The sequence below is a fragment of the Corvus kubaryi genome, unplaced genomic scaffold, assembly GCF_017639235.1.
Source record: "Corvus kubaryi isolate FWS band 111438036 unplaced genomic scaffold, C.kubaryi_AGA036_p1.0 37386, whole genome shotgun sequence".
NCBI classification, from domain to species: Eukaryota; Metazoa; Chordata; class Aves; order Passeriformes; family Corvidae; genus Corvus; species Corvus kubaryi.
In genome coordinates, this window is record NW_024581128.1 from 2,597,434 (window position 1) to 2,614,039 (window position 16,606).

Sequence of the window (16,606 nt, forward strand, 5' to 3'; positions counted from 1 at the left end):
GCACAAAGTGTCCCTTTGATAATGTGCAGTCAGGAGACAAAAAAAGCATTCACTGCAACAGTAAAACTAATTCATAAAGCTGAGAGACAATAGGAAAGCATTTTGGATATTAAAAAAAATAGTAATTTCTCATAGATCAACTTGATCATTAATATAAACAGTTCAAATGCAAATCAGAAGGAGGTAGGGGAAGGGGAAAGACCCAAATGGCTGTGCTGTCACCTTAGCTAACCCTGGACAAGTTTGGGTAAAGCAAGAATTTAGAGTTCAGCATAAAGTCAGTGTGCAGTTTGTCACCGGAGCGCTGATCTTTGGGCTTTATTTTGGATACTGAGTTAGGCTGGGTTTCTCTTCGGAAACAAGAAAATCACAGTGTTGGGATTTTTTCTCTTTTTAATTTTGATGTTAGAAAACAGTTAATAAATATAGAAAACAGTAAATAAATGAACTCCTGGGGCATAAATTCTAAGGGGGTGATTTCTCTTCATCACCTACCAGAGTTTAGCTCAAGGTCATCTCACCTTGGTGCACTACACTGAGCTCTGGAGGAGGCAGAGGGCTGGAGGAAGGGGATAAAAGGGCTTCCAAAATGGTTCTCCCGGCACGGTCAGCCAAGCAACGGCACTGCCACGATAAGGGCAATGCTGGACGGTTGCCACAGCCTCCTTCTAACAGAGCATGCAACCTTTCTCTTGGGGATTGCTTCTGCTTCGGTGCTGTAGTAGAGCTGGTTGGCAGCCTGGGTGTTGAGCCGGTTCGGTGCCATGAGGAATCAGTAATCTGGGGGGTGAGAAGGGCAGGATTATTTTCCCATTTTTCTGGCACCATTATGATGCACTGCTGTGGCAGAGGAGGAGGGGAGGGAGTGCTGTTGATGCCGGGTTACAGATAAGATAAAGTCTGTCACTGTCCTGGCATCCAGTATTTCCTGCCTGGGGTGGAAAATTTGAGGAAAGGAGTACATTTGGACAAGGTGTAGCATTAAGAGAATGCCTTGGATGCTTTCCATCTGTACCTAATGGAGACTTCACCCACCATCTGTAGTTAAAGGTGATTAAAAAAAAAAGTCTCATTGTTTCTTTTTGCTAAAAATGCTCTCAGCTGCATTAAAAAATGGGCTTTTATTAAGACTACTGCTCGCTAAATACCATTCATAAAACAGTGACAAGAAAATATGATGGAAAGTTAAATTTTTCTCTCTGTCACTTTGATTTCTTTGTTACTGCTAAAATGACTGCTCTGACTCATATTTTGCATAGTTATTTTTACCTTTTCAAATGTTCCTTAACTGTTCATATTACCCTGGGCAAATCCCCCAGGGATAATTTTCATTTGCATGCAGACTTTGATGGTGTTATTAAGCAATCACTTTCTGTACTAAGTCATTATTAAAAGTAATACCACAGAGCCTCAAAAACACATTAATGGTGCCAAACAATCCGCATTTCACTGCTAGATTTATGGAAAGGGAAAAGCACAAGGTCTCATATCATTTGGTGGATGCTGCTCTGTAGTTCTGTAGCAGCAGCAGGCTTGATCAGAAAATATCAGAGCCAAATTCAGAGCCCTTATCTGTTTTCAGCCTTATTTCTTTAAACGCCCTTTCTTGGGTCTTTTTTTGTTGTTATTTTTTAAACCTGCCTGCTTCCTACTTGTTTTTCCCCTTGGATTTGCCCTTTTCCTCTGGCCTTGGCAAGAAAGCCTGTCTGCAGTCTTCCAGTATACACAAGCTGGACTGGTTCTGGGAAGGAGGGTCAGCCTTCCCATCTGTAATCACTATTTTATGGCTTTCACTCGAGGTGTTAATGCAGATCAAATGGAAAACAGTCCAGCATGAGCGTTACAGCTTCTCGTGCTGCCCTGCATACGGTCCCAATCGTTAATTCTGATTATAAGACCTAAAGGTAATTCTGTTTGCTCTCCTAATGCATTGCAGCTCTCCCGGTGGTCTGGTGTCTCTTTTCTCCAATTCCCATCTTGATCAATTGTTTGCAAATAATTAAGCTTTTAAGAGATAATGGTAGGAGCTAATGTACACAACAAAGTAAAGGTCTCAAGTCACTGTTTATTGAACAGTTTGCCTTGATATCCCAAAGTGATCCAGAGTGATAGGTGGACTTGTCAGCTGGAGTCACTGCAGTATTTTTAGTCATTCTTCCATATATATTTATATATTTAGTAAAATTATAGAATATCTCAAGCTGGAAGGGACCCATAGGGATCAAATCCAACTTTCTTCTCCTCACAAGACTACCTTAAACTTAGCCATTTGAGTAAGGTATGTTTTATACATATTAATACAAATATAATATAATCTACACACCCAGAAATACATATATCCGTACCTATGTGCATTTATTCCTTCAAACAACTGTTAAAAAGTTTTCAGAAGACACTGGTCATTCTTGCACAGGTGGAATAAAGACCAACAGCAACAGTTTTGATTGAATTTCCTCTTTCTTCATAAAATGGTAGTTCTCAGGGTTTCCCCCTTTCTCTCTGTTGCAATGTGATGTCTGCCTTTGCCTGTAGCACAGGCCTTCCAAGCCCTGTGGGTGGGAATGCAGCAAGGCTTTGAATGTTTTAATAGCAACCTAGCCTGTGGCACGCTGATTCTTTGTCAAGTCATTCCTATTATTTTATTTTATTTTTAGTCTACAAAGGAATAACTTGTATGATCCACAGAAAGCTTATATAATAAGGTTGCTCAGTGTTTAAGATTACTTGAAACCACACCGAATCATAGTTAAAAAGCCTGCAACATCGTGACCCTTTAGCTAAGAGGGATTAGCTGTGTGAAATCACAGGCTGTCATGTGATTATGGCAATTACAGATTTATCATGAAATTAAAAGTTTATGCAGTACTAGGATACGAAAAAAAAAATCAGATGACCTTAGACATACCACGATTTGAGGAATTTGTAGTTTGGGACTTTTAAAGCAATTATTTTTACAGTGACAATATTATTCTGATGGCTAATTTTATCCAGTCTTGTCTATTTAAAAAAAAATGTCCAGAACAATTGAAAATTGCTTAATGGAGACAGACTTCTCAATTCCAATAGCTAGAGGCTGTCTAGTAATTATTGCTTGCTGCATGAAATTAGATACAGTTTGTTCAATTACTTAAAATTAGATCACATGTAAGGTGGCAAAGCAAAATAAGAAAAAAAAAGACTAATTCTGTCCTCGCTTGATAGCAAAGTAATGAAATGAGAAGTAAGCTGTAAAGATGAAAATGTTACAAATCATGTCTGTAGTGTATGGGTTTTTTTTGTTGAAGGGAAGCAAACTGTTGTGTTCAGATAGATGGACATAAGTATGACAGTTGTGGATGAATGTGTGTAGAAGGCAGGTCAAATACATGCTAGATTTTTGCACGTGTAAAATGCAAATTACCCATAAAAAAGAAGTCAAATCCCCTTCCCTCTGTTTTTCACTTTACAATTCTGGAGCTGTTTCATGTACACACAGAAAGTACAAGGGATGGTTTACAGGTGTGCAGGTCATCTCTGGGCTTCCTGTCAAGAAAACAGTGCTTTTAAAAGAACTGAAAATTCCTCAACATTTTTGGGTGAAAAAGAGATAAGAAGTCTCTTATGAAGCTGGTGGCCGTGGTGGTGGGCTTTGAAATAGATGTAGTAAGTTAAGAGAAGTTGCTGGAGTTACAACAAAAATCCCTGTTTGATAATGTGAGGTGATACTTGCATGTAACATAGCCATGAGAAGTCAGACTATGCTGTTTACAAGAATATATAAAATCTGCTAAATAGCTATAATACCAATAAGATTGTGGAATTTTATGAGGTTTTAAATTCTTATGGTTTACAAGGTTTCAGTTTATGCCTCATGTAATATTACAGTGAAGAATGCATCCAGAGAATAAGGGAATATTTAGGGGGGAAAAAAAGGATGAATGTGTAACAGCAAATACTTTGTGACAATCAACTGCTAAATGGTGTTGGGATAGGACTAACCAGTTATATCAAATGGTCTTTATTGAAATGCTATTAAGCACCTTGCACCAGTCCAGGTCTGAATCAGATATGTACTGAGACTTGGGCATCCAGGTTAGGAGCCCAACCAGATCCTCAAAACAGGACTTTTCCTTGAAACTGTTACATTTGCAGTATTTGGCCATTTCCTTTTGGGGCAGTGGCATTTTTGCATAGATGGGAAGGACAGAAATGATATTTCTACATTTCAGACTTGGTTGTGGTTTTTGCTGTTGATTTATTAAGCAATCTGTATTCATGCAGAAGCAAATTTTCTCAGAAAGCAAATCAAGTTCTCACAAGAAACTTATGATTGAATTATAACATTATCTTCAATTAAAGGAGTATTTCTTTTCTGTCTCTTAGGATTACCACAGCACAGCTATGTTAATGTCAGGCAAAAATGTGCTGATTGTTGACCTTGCGTTGGCCTGTGTTCAAAACACAGGCATTTGTTTATGTTCGGGATTCTGATCTTATTTGCAAATTATTTTGAGGCACTGGCAAGTTTTGCCTTCACTATCTCAGAAAACATCAGTGTGTTTTAGTTTTACAGAGAAGTGCTTTATCACATTCTTTGTTGTTCTTTTAAAAACAGAAAAAAAAAATAGATTATTTGACTCTAATCGGTCATTTGAGACAAGTACAAAAAATTTTCAGCTAATGCAACAAATATCCTTCTCAAGTATCAAGGTACTGTCAGTATCCTAAGCAGTTATTTCTCCACTTCACTAATCTTTATAATTGGCTTGTCTTTTAGTGCCATTAATTAAGTGATGTAGTAGTCCATTAATAATTATAAAAGAGTGACACACCTCAGCATTTTCACCTTTCAATAATAGATGTCACGCTTCTGTTTTGGGTTGGATTGGGTGGGAGTTTGGTTTTTTTTTTTAATTTAAAATAAAAAGTAGGCCAAAAAAGCACATTGTTTTAAATGTTTGTATTTATTTTGGTGTCTTATAGCACCCTTACCCTTCAGAAGAGCAGAAAAAGCAGTTGGCACAAGACACAGGGCTCACTATACTTCAAGTGAACAATTGGTAAGTAATTTTCCTTAGTGTTTCTATATTGCCACTGGCACCCTCTGGCTATTCCTTTGTGGTTTTGGGGACACACCTTGCCCTTGTTGTTCCCCTCCCCAACATTTTATTGATACAAAAGGGGTATAACCAGGTGAGTGGTTTCATGTGTAGAAAGTATGAGGTTTGCCACTGTATTCTATTCTCTCATCATTTGGGCAGATCTCAGTGTATTCACATTTGATACCAGTCCTCTTTCTGGCTGAGGATGCCTGTTCTTCAACAGGAAGGTACATCCATTGCAGAACATTGGTCTTAGAAGAGGTTCAGATGTTGGGAGCAAAAAAGGGCCAAATGGCCCCATTTCTGCTGAGCATGTTGTTATTTGGGGCTGCTGTCATGCTTTTTATAGTGTTGTTAGAGGGGTTTTTCTTTTGACTGACATCTTTGTATCTCTTTATCAGTTTGTTTTAAAAATCCAGTTTATGAATGAACTTTGAGGACAATCTGGTTCTTTGCTGCTCAAGTATAGTGTGGAGCAATTTTATTTATTTGTTCCAGCTAAGGGTTGGTGGAGCCCCTGCTCTGTTAATAGTAGTGATTCATTTGAAGGAAGTCAGGATCTGTGCTGTTTCTGCAGCTGCTAACTGTTCGGGGTGTGGTGAAGGTAACCAGTGAAAATTACTCGTGATTTAACTATCGTACAGCAGCAAACCTCTTTAAAAAAATGTTTGATTTATTACCCTTTATTTATTTATTACCCTGCATCAAAATGTGGGTTCCTCCCACTATCCTGGAACAAGTGTCATATTTGAAGTGTATTGCAATCTAATACCTTGTAAAACTAAGTGTATCTAATTAATTGTCCTAATATTTTTAGATTAGTGTTTATGATGGGAAACCTTATCCTCTTTGAAGTAATACCCAGAAAATGGCCAAGGCAAACAGCAAGCCTGCTGGGGAAAAAAGGGAGGGAGGAATGCCAGTTTGCAGACAAAAGTTGTTTTTTTTTTTTCCCCGTTCAATAAGTGTCAGAGATTAATATTACTGAAGCTCTGATTACATGGCCTAATCCATTTTAGTGAATAAATTTGGTCTTGATGTCCATTGCACCTACATTAACAAACCCTCCTCTCTTAGAGAGAGTAGGAGCCTATGGGAGAGATTTCAGATATATTAAACCCCATTACAGAAAATGTAATTTCTGTCAATATAATCCCATGTATTCTTCAATTTAGTACTTTAGAGATAACAAGCTACTTACAATATATTTGCCTTTGGAGGATTAATTTACAAAGTGCACTATCTGGGAGACACAGGCGGGCTCACATAAGCATAGCTTGTAAGGGTTATCAATTTCTGTGACCCCACAGCAGCCCTGGGAGATCAATTTTTTGAAGCCCTTTAAGATGCTGAATAAAGGAAAATACCAAATACTTAGTGTATGTGAAGTACGCTTCCAACATGCTTACTTTAAAATGGAGGATTAAAAGGCACAAAACATAAAATTTACGTGTCATAAGGTAGTGTAACCCACTGTATTTTGGCTCAGCCGGAAAAAATTAGCGTTTGCTTCAACTTTACATCCTCCAGCCTTCATCCAGGTGCTACCCTAATTTATATGGTGGTCCTTCGGTTTAACGATGGGTGCTTTGGCCCACTAAGAAGCTGTGTGTATTCATCAGGGTCTTGTTTAACAATAGGGTGGAGTAAGGGTGTGTTGCTCCTGCAGGGTCTGGGAGCACAGGATTCAGCATGGACAAATGTGCCAGTTTGGGATGGTCCATCAAAAGAAATTTTTCAAGATGATGAACATAGGATGAGTTCAGCTAAAGTTGGTGGAATTTCTCCAGAGTGACTTTCAGTAGGTTTTCTTTCAGTTTTTTTTCCAGGGTGTTTTTCAGTACCCATCTCACCTCGAATATGAGGAGTTTTTACTTTGGCTTTGTGTCAGGTGTGTTCTTAAAAGTTCCTTATGTGCAAGGAAAAAAAAAAAAAGGAGGTCAAAATACATTATAACTGAAGTCTTGTGGATGTAGGGCAGGCTTCCTCTGCTTGAGCTAGTTTAGTGATTCTGCTGTGGTGTTACAATTGTATAAATTATTGAGACAATTCCCCTTCTCTCCCCAGAGGCACAAGGATTTAACACTATAGAGTCAGTGAGACTTTCTTAAATCACAGGTGGTGGGCAGAGATGCTAAAATATGGCAATTCAGCCCTGGCTTTTTGTAATGCATGCTAAGGAACAAGGAGACTGTGAAGCTGTTGCTGAGTGTGCAGGTTGCACGGGGAATACCCAGCCATGAGGTGACCAATGAGCTACTCATCCCCTCCCAAATCCTGAGGGCAACCTTCTCAAACCTTTTGCTGGATCTCTTTTCTTCTAAGGCAATGTGCAAAAGAAACTCTTCGTACCTAAATGTTTTGCTGCAGGGAAGAGCTAACATATAATTTCTGGTTAGTTTTGCCTTTCTTAAGCAGGCTCATAAGTCATTCCGCCACAACTCACAAAAAAAAATTTGCCTTCCTCCTTAGATTCTTCCAAACTTGTTAACACACATGTACATTTTTGTATTAATGATGAGTCATTGTAAATCACTGTTGCAGAGATTAAATAAAATGCTGAAGGGCAGGCTGGGTGCAGATCAGTCATAAATTATTGGCAGCAACACAGCGTGTGGGAATACATGAAATGTGCATGAAAAACATAAACTCATGTCTGGTAGCATGGTCGTTAGCCCAGACTGGGAATTCTGGATTTTCTGGCTGGATTTAGGAGTTTGCCACAGACCAGTCAGTGAAGAGAGCGTTTGTTTTCTGCAGATTGAAAGCATTTAAACAATTTTTTTGGTCATATTTTGAATGCCTTTTCAGTATGTGCTGGTTGCATACTTCAGTTCTCTGCCCTAACAAAAAAAATGTGGATTTTCACATATGGACTGCCCTGGTGTTGGGGCTCCCCAGGCTGATGCGCATAACTCCTATTGATGGTGGAGGAGTCGCAGGAATGGGGTGATGATGTGAGATGTGCCAGAAAATATATCCATGGACGCTCACATGCCTTTAAAAATACCACAGTCCCTTTACCATAACCCTTTTCCTGGGGTAGTTTTATTTTTCTTGAAGTAAAGAAATAATCCACACAAAGGATTTTTCCCTTGTTTTTTTCCCCCCCATGACACCTTCGCCTGTGAATCACCAGCATTGCCTTCTAGGACCATCTTTTTGCCTCAGTTGGATGTTTCTGTTGTGGGAAGAGGGAGCCCTTACCCTGTTGCAAAATAAAAATAAATCTGTGGAAGGTATGAAGATAGCAGAGTTCAAATGCCGTTAGTCTAAATGAACCATTCAGGTCTCTGTCCTATCAGTTGTTTGACCCCATGGCAGTTTAGGGTTCCAGGCTCGGTAACACGAACTAGAAGGGGCACTTGTATGATGCCTATATGGACGTGGTGGAGACCTGACCAGGTACAGGTTAATAAGGTGCTTTTCCCGGGTGATAAAAACAATGAATTGAAATATCCAGGAGGTGTGATCCAATCACTTCTTACCTCAGCTGAGAGCCAGTCAGGCTATATTGAACAATCTATACAGTTTTCTTGTTTACTACATTCCAAATGAATCCCTTCCCATTAAGAACTAATGGTAAATAATTACTGGTGGTAGTCTATGAAGAAGAGAGAGCAATTCTAATCAAGGGCTGTGTTAGGTGTCAGACACTTGTTTATGTTTTAGAAAGGTCTTGGTGCACACAGATAGATGTTTGTATACTTGTAGAACAATGTGCCTATATAACCTCCTTACATGTGTATGTCTGTATGTGACTGTCTCTCTAAATAGTGTTGCATCCAACTGCATTAAAACGATCCTTAAAAAAAAAAATTGAGAATTAAAATCCTTAAAGCTCCAGCCTTTATTAGGTGTTTCCATTCTGCTTTTTTCAAAATGCCCTTGTGCTATCTGGGGCACAGCCTAGACAATGCTGGAGCAGCTAGTCAATATTTTATCTTGCCCTCATTCTTCCGTGCTTTGTTTGTTGAGCTGTATTCAAACCATGCTTGAAGATGGAATTAATAATTACTGCTGGGCTTTCCTGTGGCACTTACTGCTGTAATACCCAAGTCCTTCCCTGACCTCCACGTGCTTATATATGCATACAAGGTTGTGGGTCTGCATGGTATTTTTGCAATTCCCCTGCAAAGAGAAAGAAAAGTGTTGTCCTGGTTCACAGGGGAAGAAGTGAGGCTCAGAGAGGTCCAGGTCCAGCACAGTCATAAGTTTTGGGTTGGTCTGGGACTTTGAGGTGACTCAAAATTGCAGCAATTTATTTGCATGTAGAGTCCAACGATCATTGAAACTTCCTATTTCGTGGAAACTCCAAGTTTTGAGTGCCTTGGTGTCTTACATTGCCAATGTCCACTGTTGGGAATGGAGGAGAGATGTGAGAAATCAGTAACTTACGGTGAAAGGTTTGGGTTCAATGATTTACTCAGTAGCTCTCAAGAAGTCCAAGGAAGCAGCAGAGCTGAATCTTCTTCTCCAGTGTAGCATTTGGCTGTAGGAACCAGGACTGGCTTGCTTTTCTTCCTGCCTTAGTCATTCAACTTTGTCAAAGTTTATTTCCTGTAGAAATAGACTTTTTTATTTTATAATGCCCTGGCTTGTTCTTTTAACAGACATAATTGTCATTGGGATACTTGAGGCATTGAGCCGTATCGAAAATGGTAGCATGAGCTGGTAACTGAACTGTAAGGAAGTGCATTAAAGACTAGGGTGCAAGAAACTCTAGTAATACAGTGTCCTAAGTCCTGAGTTCTTGATTTTATGGTCTTGGCTTCTTTAAATGTGAGTTTTGTATATGATTTCCTAGGCTTGGAAAAAACCTCCAAAGAAATCCCAACCAAACATACTGGAAAAAAATTATCAAATAATGTAATCAAAGAATTTCCCTAATCTTACTCTTGGAGTCAGATGAAATGGATTTTACTGAAACTTTGTAAGAAAGACATTTCAAAAGGGCTCCAAGACCAGCCCCAAGATGAGTGTGGAAAATCAGAGATGGACTTGGGATAGGAAGACCTGAGCACCTTCCTGCCAGCTCAGGGCATAGACACACAGAAATAATTTATTACTCTTTTAGTCCCCTCACAACTCTCCTCCAGCAGGAAATTTCCTTCTGCCTCCATTTCTTTGCTTGTGGGTAAGACTAGTGGTAGAGCTTTGCTGCAGTAGTTGCATGGGGCAGGGGAAGAAGCGCTTTGCCATGGCATGGGCAGGCAGGGTGGCATGGTGGGGACAGGAGGATTCTGCACTTCTCACAGGGGAGTGCTCCCCAGAACCCAGCGATGAATGGGGAGCACCACTGTGAAGGGTGTCCTTTCCATCTGCTCGTCCTGGCTTGCAGATGGTGGGGTTACGGATGGAGCAGATGGGGGAATGCAGATTGGGAGATGCAGATGGAGAGGTGCAGATGGGACCAGATGTAGATGGGGCAGATGCAGAAAGCCCCTGCCTGCCCCTCCACAAAGGGACAGGGGAAAGAGGAATGGCTGCACAACTCTCCACCTTTTGGGAAAGAGTCCCAGGCCCCTCTTTTCCCACTGTGGTTTTTATATCATAGCATGCCAGGTGTTTGGTGCATCTGAAGCACACCCAAACACCCCCAGATCCAACTGATCATGTTGTTTGGTGTTTCTCACGTGTTTAGCCCCATTCCAGCCCCCTGGAGGGGATGGAACAGCTCCTTCCTGAGGCTGGGCATTTAGCGTAGACATCATCTTTGCTCAATTCCTTCATGGAGGGTGATATTCACCCTGAGCAAAAGGCCAGCACATGACCAGTGCACCACTTTAGTCCCACTTAAGCACTATTTTTAGAGTGTAAGTGGGGGAGGAGGCCAGCAGGGAGGGAGCATAGCAAAAGCAGGTGCTGGTAGTATATGCAGCGTTGGATTTTCACCCCTACTGCCTACCAAATTGTGGACTACAATAAATAGGGAAGATGCTTGGTTTGCCGAGCACATCACACGCAGGGGTTTTTAGTCCTTGGAGAATAAAATATCTGCTTATTTTCAGATGTATCTATTACTGCTTTTGTTGCAGTAAACAGATTAAATGAGAAAAGGTCAAGATGCAATTTGAATCTGTGTAAGAACATAACAAATACTTTTCTCAGTAATCAGATATAGTAAATACAAGTACTTATTTACTTGTAAATGTTAAAACATTCAGAAATTATCCTCTCAACTTCAGCAATACGAACTTAACCATCAGATTTTGGAGACAATTTACTTTTCTTCTCTGTGTGATTTAAGAATATGTATACAGTTTTTATTTAAACACTGTTGTGTTAATGAGAATACATGCAAAAGCAGGAAAAATTGGAATAAGAAAGAATATATGTTTTGTATGTAACAAATACATTTTGTTTGATATTCCAGAGAATAAGACAGTAGGTGTTTAGTGTATGAAAATCATCCCCCTCCAAGAAAACGCCCACAAAACACCAAGAAAACTATTTTTAAAAGTATCTTGCTGGGTGAATTGTTACATCGTTTGAGCACTTCAGAATGTGTGCGGTAAATTAGCTGTTCTAAACGTACCATGTGCCGGATTTTTCAAGCAGATTTTTACATTTATGTTTTCACTAAGTCTTAGCTAATTGTTATGCCTTTCGCCTTGAATGCCAATTGTAATAATAATATTACATCTGTAGTCTATTTCTCTGTTCTTAAATTACAGCAATCAGGAATACTCACTAGGTAAAATCCTGTATAGTTACTCATAAGAAAATATTGAAATCAGATGAAAAAATGTTTAGCTTGCATATTGCCTTAGACAGCCCTGGAGAGCTGCCAGGCAGTCAAGGTATTATTAGAAAAGCTGAGCAAATAGCTTACAGGGGGAAGAGCTGTGAATGTAGAGCCATCAGGTACTGTCGGATCACCGGATTTTAGGCTGGAATTTCCTTTTTTAGTTCAGTAAAGCCATTTAAAAGTACAGCACAGTGGTTCAAATGTGGGGTTTGGGTTTGTTGAATGGGTTTAAGGAGTAGTGATACAGTTTTGGCACAGCACATGGGTGTTTTCCAAAGGGTTCAGGTGCTCAGAGGAGGTGAGTAAAGAGTTTACTTGGGGAAATGCTCCCCTTGGCCTCCAGGACTTCAGGTGGAGGAGAAGATGGAGACCTAATAGACCCTGGGTTTCTTGTGCAGTCCAGCCTTGTCAGTCTCCACAGCCCCCAAACTGCCCCAAAACAAGGGTCATCCCATTCAGGAACACCAAGGAAAGATGTTTCTAACCATTGCTCTGACAGCCCCTGGGTTCTGACAGCCCCTGGGTTCAGACTGGGAAAAACGAGCAAAGGAAACACCATTTATTTCAAAAGCAAATGTGGAATCATTTTGCCCAAGCTAAAAGACTAATTAGTGACACCCTGAGCACTTGGCAAAAAAAGAAACCCAAAACTTGGTATTATTTTAGTCACATAGATGCTTTTTTGAGAGGAAGTAAGGTTGGTTCCCGCTGCAGAGCATTGCACAGTGTGAACAGAGTTTACCTGCCAATAGTCCTGACTAGCAAAAGGTTAATGTGCAACCAAGAAAAAACCTCTTTTCCCTCTTCTGGAGTGGTCTTGTACTCAAGAAACTTTTTTTTAGTTGGTGCATTAATGGTCTGTAATGAATGCGATGTCAGGTGCCAGGGAAATAAAATGTAATAGCACCATGCAAGCATTTGCCACTTGCTCTTTTCTCCTCTCCTGCTCTAGCTTTGCTCTGCAGGATCAGGGTAGGGGTCAGAATGCTTTGCTTGATACTTCCTTTTTAAAAATATTGAGATTCAGGTGTGCACCATCTCAAAACTAGAGTTTGGCTTTAAAAAAGTGCCTGTTCAGGACACTATTTATTGTGGAAATGCTGCGCTGGAAGCAAGGGGAGAGCTTTGCATTGTCTCTGTACATACAGTTCTCAGGTCTTGGTTTCTTTTTAGTGCAAGAGATATCCTTGGTATATATTAAAAAAAAAAAAAAATTACATGCCCTCAATATATGAAAAGAAAAAAAAGACAAAAGGGGAGAGTAATGGCTTGTCATTGCTTTGCAAGTCAGGCTTTGGTCTACTTTTGTCATAGCTATCTGAAGTGTGTTCACATATAGTTTGCCTTTCTGGTATTTTGTGCTTGCACAGACCTGATCTCCACCTATTTTGTGTCAACAGTTGCTGAGATTGGTGTAGAGTGATTAACCGTCACGAACTGTAACACCAACACATGGAGAAAGGTGCCCTCAGAGACCCTCTCTCACTCTTAAATCAGACGCTTGCTCTGGGCTGCACCTGCATAAAACAAACTGCCTGGTTCAAAACTCAGCCTGAAATAGTAAAAATGGGGCAAATGTTGCCTTTTTCTTGGTTAAATCAATTTTCTCTTCTCAAAAGTGAGACACAGACAGAGGGGCAGGGTGAGGACGTGCTTTCGAGGGTGTGTGTTTTGTCCTGCCTGCCCTGGAATGATTTCGGTGTATGTGATGCATGGCTGGCTACACCAGCATTAGCACCAAGCAGGATTCTGCCTTTTCTTTGACTTTTCAAAAATAAAAGAAATGGCAGCAGATGCTGAAAAAATATTGCTTCCACAGTTGTTCAATGAAATCTAGGTCATGTAACAGTTTCATGGGTTATTTTTTTTTTCCCTTGCCCAGGCACTGTAGTCCTTGTGTCTTTTTTGGCTAAGGATAAAACTCGGTACTAATAGCTTTTTTTAAATTCAGATTTATCCCAGAGATGTCTGACTTCCCACCTGGGTTATAAAGGTGGTTTGTACCATCTGAGGGCTGATCCCTAAGCTTTCTCTGTCCCCTGGTCTCACAAATTCTTTTAATCTTCAACATTCCTCTGACTTCCCTGTGTGTCTTTTGTTGATGTTGTTTTCTGAATGTGTCTTTTCTTCTGCCCTGAATATGATGCTGTCAGTAGTAGGATTATAAGCAAAATGAATCACTTCACTTAATGGGAAATTATGTTTAGATAAAGTAGATTACAAAGTAGGCTATTAGTAGTGGTTGGAAAACAATGTTTTGAAGTGGGATGTCTTGGGGCATGGAGAGTTTGTTCAGAAGTGTGGGGTTGTTTTTCAGGTTGGCCGTGACTCAGAGTTGTCTCTTTTGTGGTTTCTGGGGAGAGAAAAAAAAAAGGAAAAAAGAATTCAAACCAGTTTTTCAGGTGCCCACATCACACAAAATGCATCAATGTGCCTGTATTTGTTGTCTTGATTGTGGTGGGGAAGACACAACCGCAGGAATAAAGCTTCCCTCAACACCCCAAACCAGTGTCTTGGGGTATAGACCAGAATGATGTCAAAGCCTATTTCATGTGCAAAACACAGGTCCCATGCAGAACTTCAGTATATTTTCTCTTTGGGGGCTCTGAGAGTGTTTTCTCCCAAAGACACCAATCGATGGTTTTGGTTTGGCCACTCTGGGCTTGCTTCGCCTTTTTTGCCGTCTGAGGGAGCTGGTGTGGGGTGACTGGGTGTGGAGTTACTCCATACTCCTTCATTGCCTTTTGGAGATGAGGAGGATGAAGGGATTCATCCAGCAGTATAGGCAGGTCATTTCTCACACCCTTCAGTGAATGGGAACATATTTGAACCAGCAGCCAGATGTGGGAGCAGCCTCTCTTCTTTTGCTTGGGCTGGAGGACAAGGCACAACTTCCAACTCCCATGCTGTATGTGGGGTGGGGCAGAAGGGAACAGAGAAGCTGTTTGGACAAGGCTCACAATTTGATGTATGGAAGCTCAGAGATCATGCAGGCACTTCTCACAAGCTCTACATTCCCCTAAAAAAGAGGTTATGCTGAGTAGATCGAGGACATTAAATTGCTGAAATAGGGAGAAGTGTTTTCAGAGAAATAGCCAGTATTTTGCTATCAGCTCTCACCCATTCCCAGCTTAATCCCTGCCATCAAATGGGGCTTGGGTTGTTGGTTTGACATGATCTGCTGAAGAAAAGCTGCTGGGTTGCACTGCTGGCATGTACCAGATCAGGACCCAAATTACTGAGTCCAGAGAAACTCTCCTGAAGGATCAGATGGGAAGTTGATGTTCAAGCCCTTCTCAGAGCTGTGAGAAAACACTCAGCTGGGAGATGTGCATCTCAGCCTGGGCTGCTCTCAAAGCTCTCAAAGAGCCTGCCCACCCTCTATTACAAGTGTTTTTGTGGGAGGCAAGATTTTGTCTGCTAGCGTGTTGTATTCCCAACCATGGTGCTTGTGGGGGCCAGTGCTGTCCCAGGCAGGAGCTAGAGCAGCCTTAGTGCTGCTCTACTACATGAATCCTTGCCATATTCCTTAAAGGCTAATTGTGGCACATGGAGATCAGCAAAGTACAGCTGCGCTGGGATTTAGGAGCAGGGAAGAGACAGGAGGTCAGCTCTGCTGGCGCTTTGCCATGTAAAGATTTCCCCTTACATCATCTGGCTGCTGAGGGCGAGTTTACATCTGCTTTGCACCCAGAGGGAATTGTGGTGTCAGGGAAGGAGGTTGCTGGGAGTTCTCCCCAGTGCAGCCAAGACCTGCAACACTGCTCTGACTCCCTGGCATCGTCAGGGAGATGCCTGGATCAGAATTTTCACTGGAAGTGTTCCATGTTGGCTAAGATTTTCTAAGGGGAGTATGTGGATGGGAGGGAAGGAGGAGAAGAAGGAGAGCATATCAGAAAGGCCAACAGCAGCTCACCTGTGATGTAGAAGAGCACAGGAGATGGGCAGAGCAGGGAGGCATATCTCCAGGGACCCCTTCCCCGGGCACAATGGCTCTTCACTCCTCCCCAGCAAAATTTTCATTCAGAACCTGCCAAATAAATAGAAATGGGGTTTAGCTCCATCCTTTTGGGGAACAGGCAAAATTTTGCAAGACTGGAATTGGCTGCTACCCAGCTTTCTTCTAGAAAGACTCATCAAGCAGCCACAGCCATGAGCCCTGCGGAGAGATGGAGCATTTGGGCCAGGAGCTTGTGGGTCCCAGCTCAATAGAAAGCCACCAACCATCCCTTCTGTGTCCAGAGGACAGGCCACCACCAGGCTCACTGCTACCCCAAGGCAGTCACCATGCCTGCATTTTGTCCCATGGGGCTGGTACTGGTAGGACAAAGGGGGTGGCTTTAAATTGACAAAGGGTAGGGTTAGATTAGATATTAGGGAGCAATTCTTCCCTGTGAGGGTGGTGAGGCACTGTAACAGTTGCCCAGAGAAGCAATGCCCCATCCCTGGAAGTGTTCAAGGCCAGCTTAGATGGGGCTTGGAGCAACCTGGTCTAGTGAAAGGTGTCCCTGCCCATGGCAGGGGAGTTTAGAACTAGATGGAAGGTTCTCCAAAGAACCTTCCAACTCAAACCATTCTAGGATTCTATGATCCTATCATGAGCTGGTGCTCCCCAAAATACAGTCTTTTTATTTGGAGGCAGGATGTGTCTAGCAGTGATTTGAGAAGTATGATATGGAGCAAGAGGGGAAGGCTCCCAAGCTTAAGGGCTAGGGAGAAGAGGAGGTGGCCAAAGGTAGAGCTGGTGCGTGCTGGGCCAGCCAAAATGTAGTGC

The 16,606-nt window shown here is 41.4% G+C and overlaps 1 protein-coding gene across 5 annotated transcripts in view; it reads left to right on the forward strand.

Moving 5' to 3' along the window:
- Positions 1 to 16,606, forward strand: part of MEIS1 (Meis homeobox 1) — a 109,112-nt gene that overhangs the window by 79,560 nt on the left and 12,946 nt on the right. For all 5 annotated transcript variants that reach the window (XM_042036652.1, XM_042036654.1, XM_042036656.1 and 2 more), the window contains exon 9: positions 4,963 to 5,039. In XM_042036652.1, the coding sequence (XP_041892586.1) occupies positions 4,963 to 5,039 (77 nt within the window). The remainder of the gene's footprint in view (positions 1 to 4,962; positions 5,040 to 16,606) is intronic.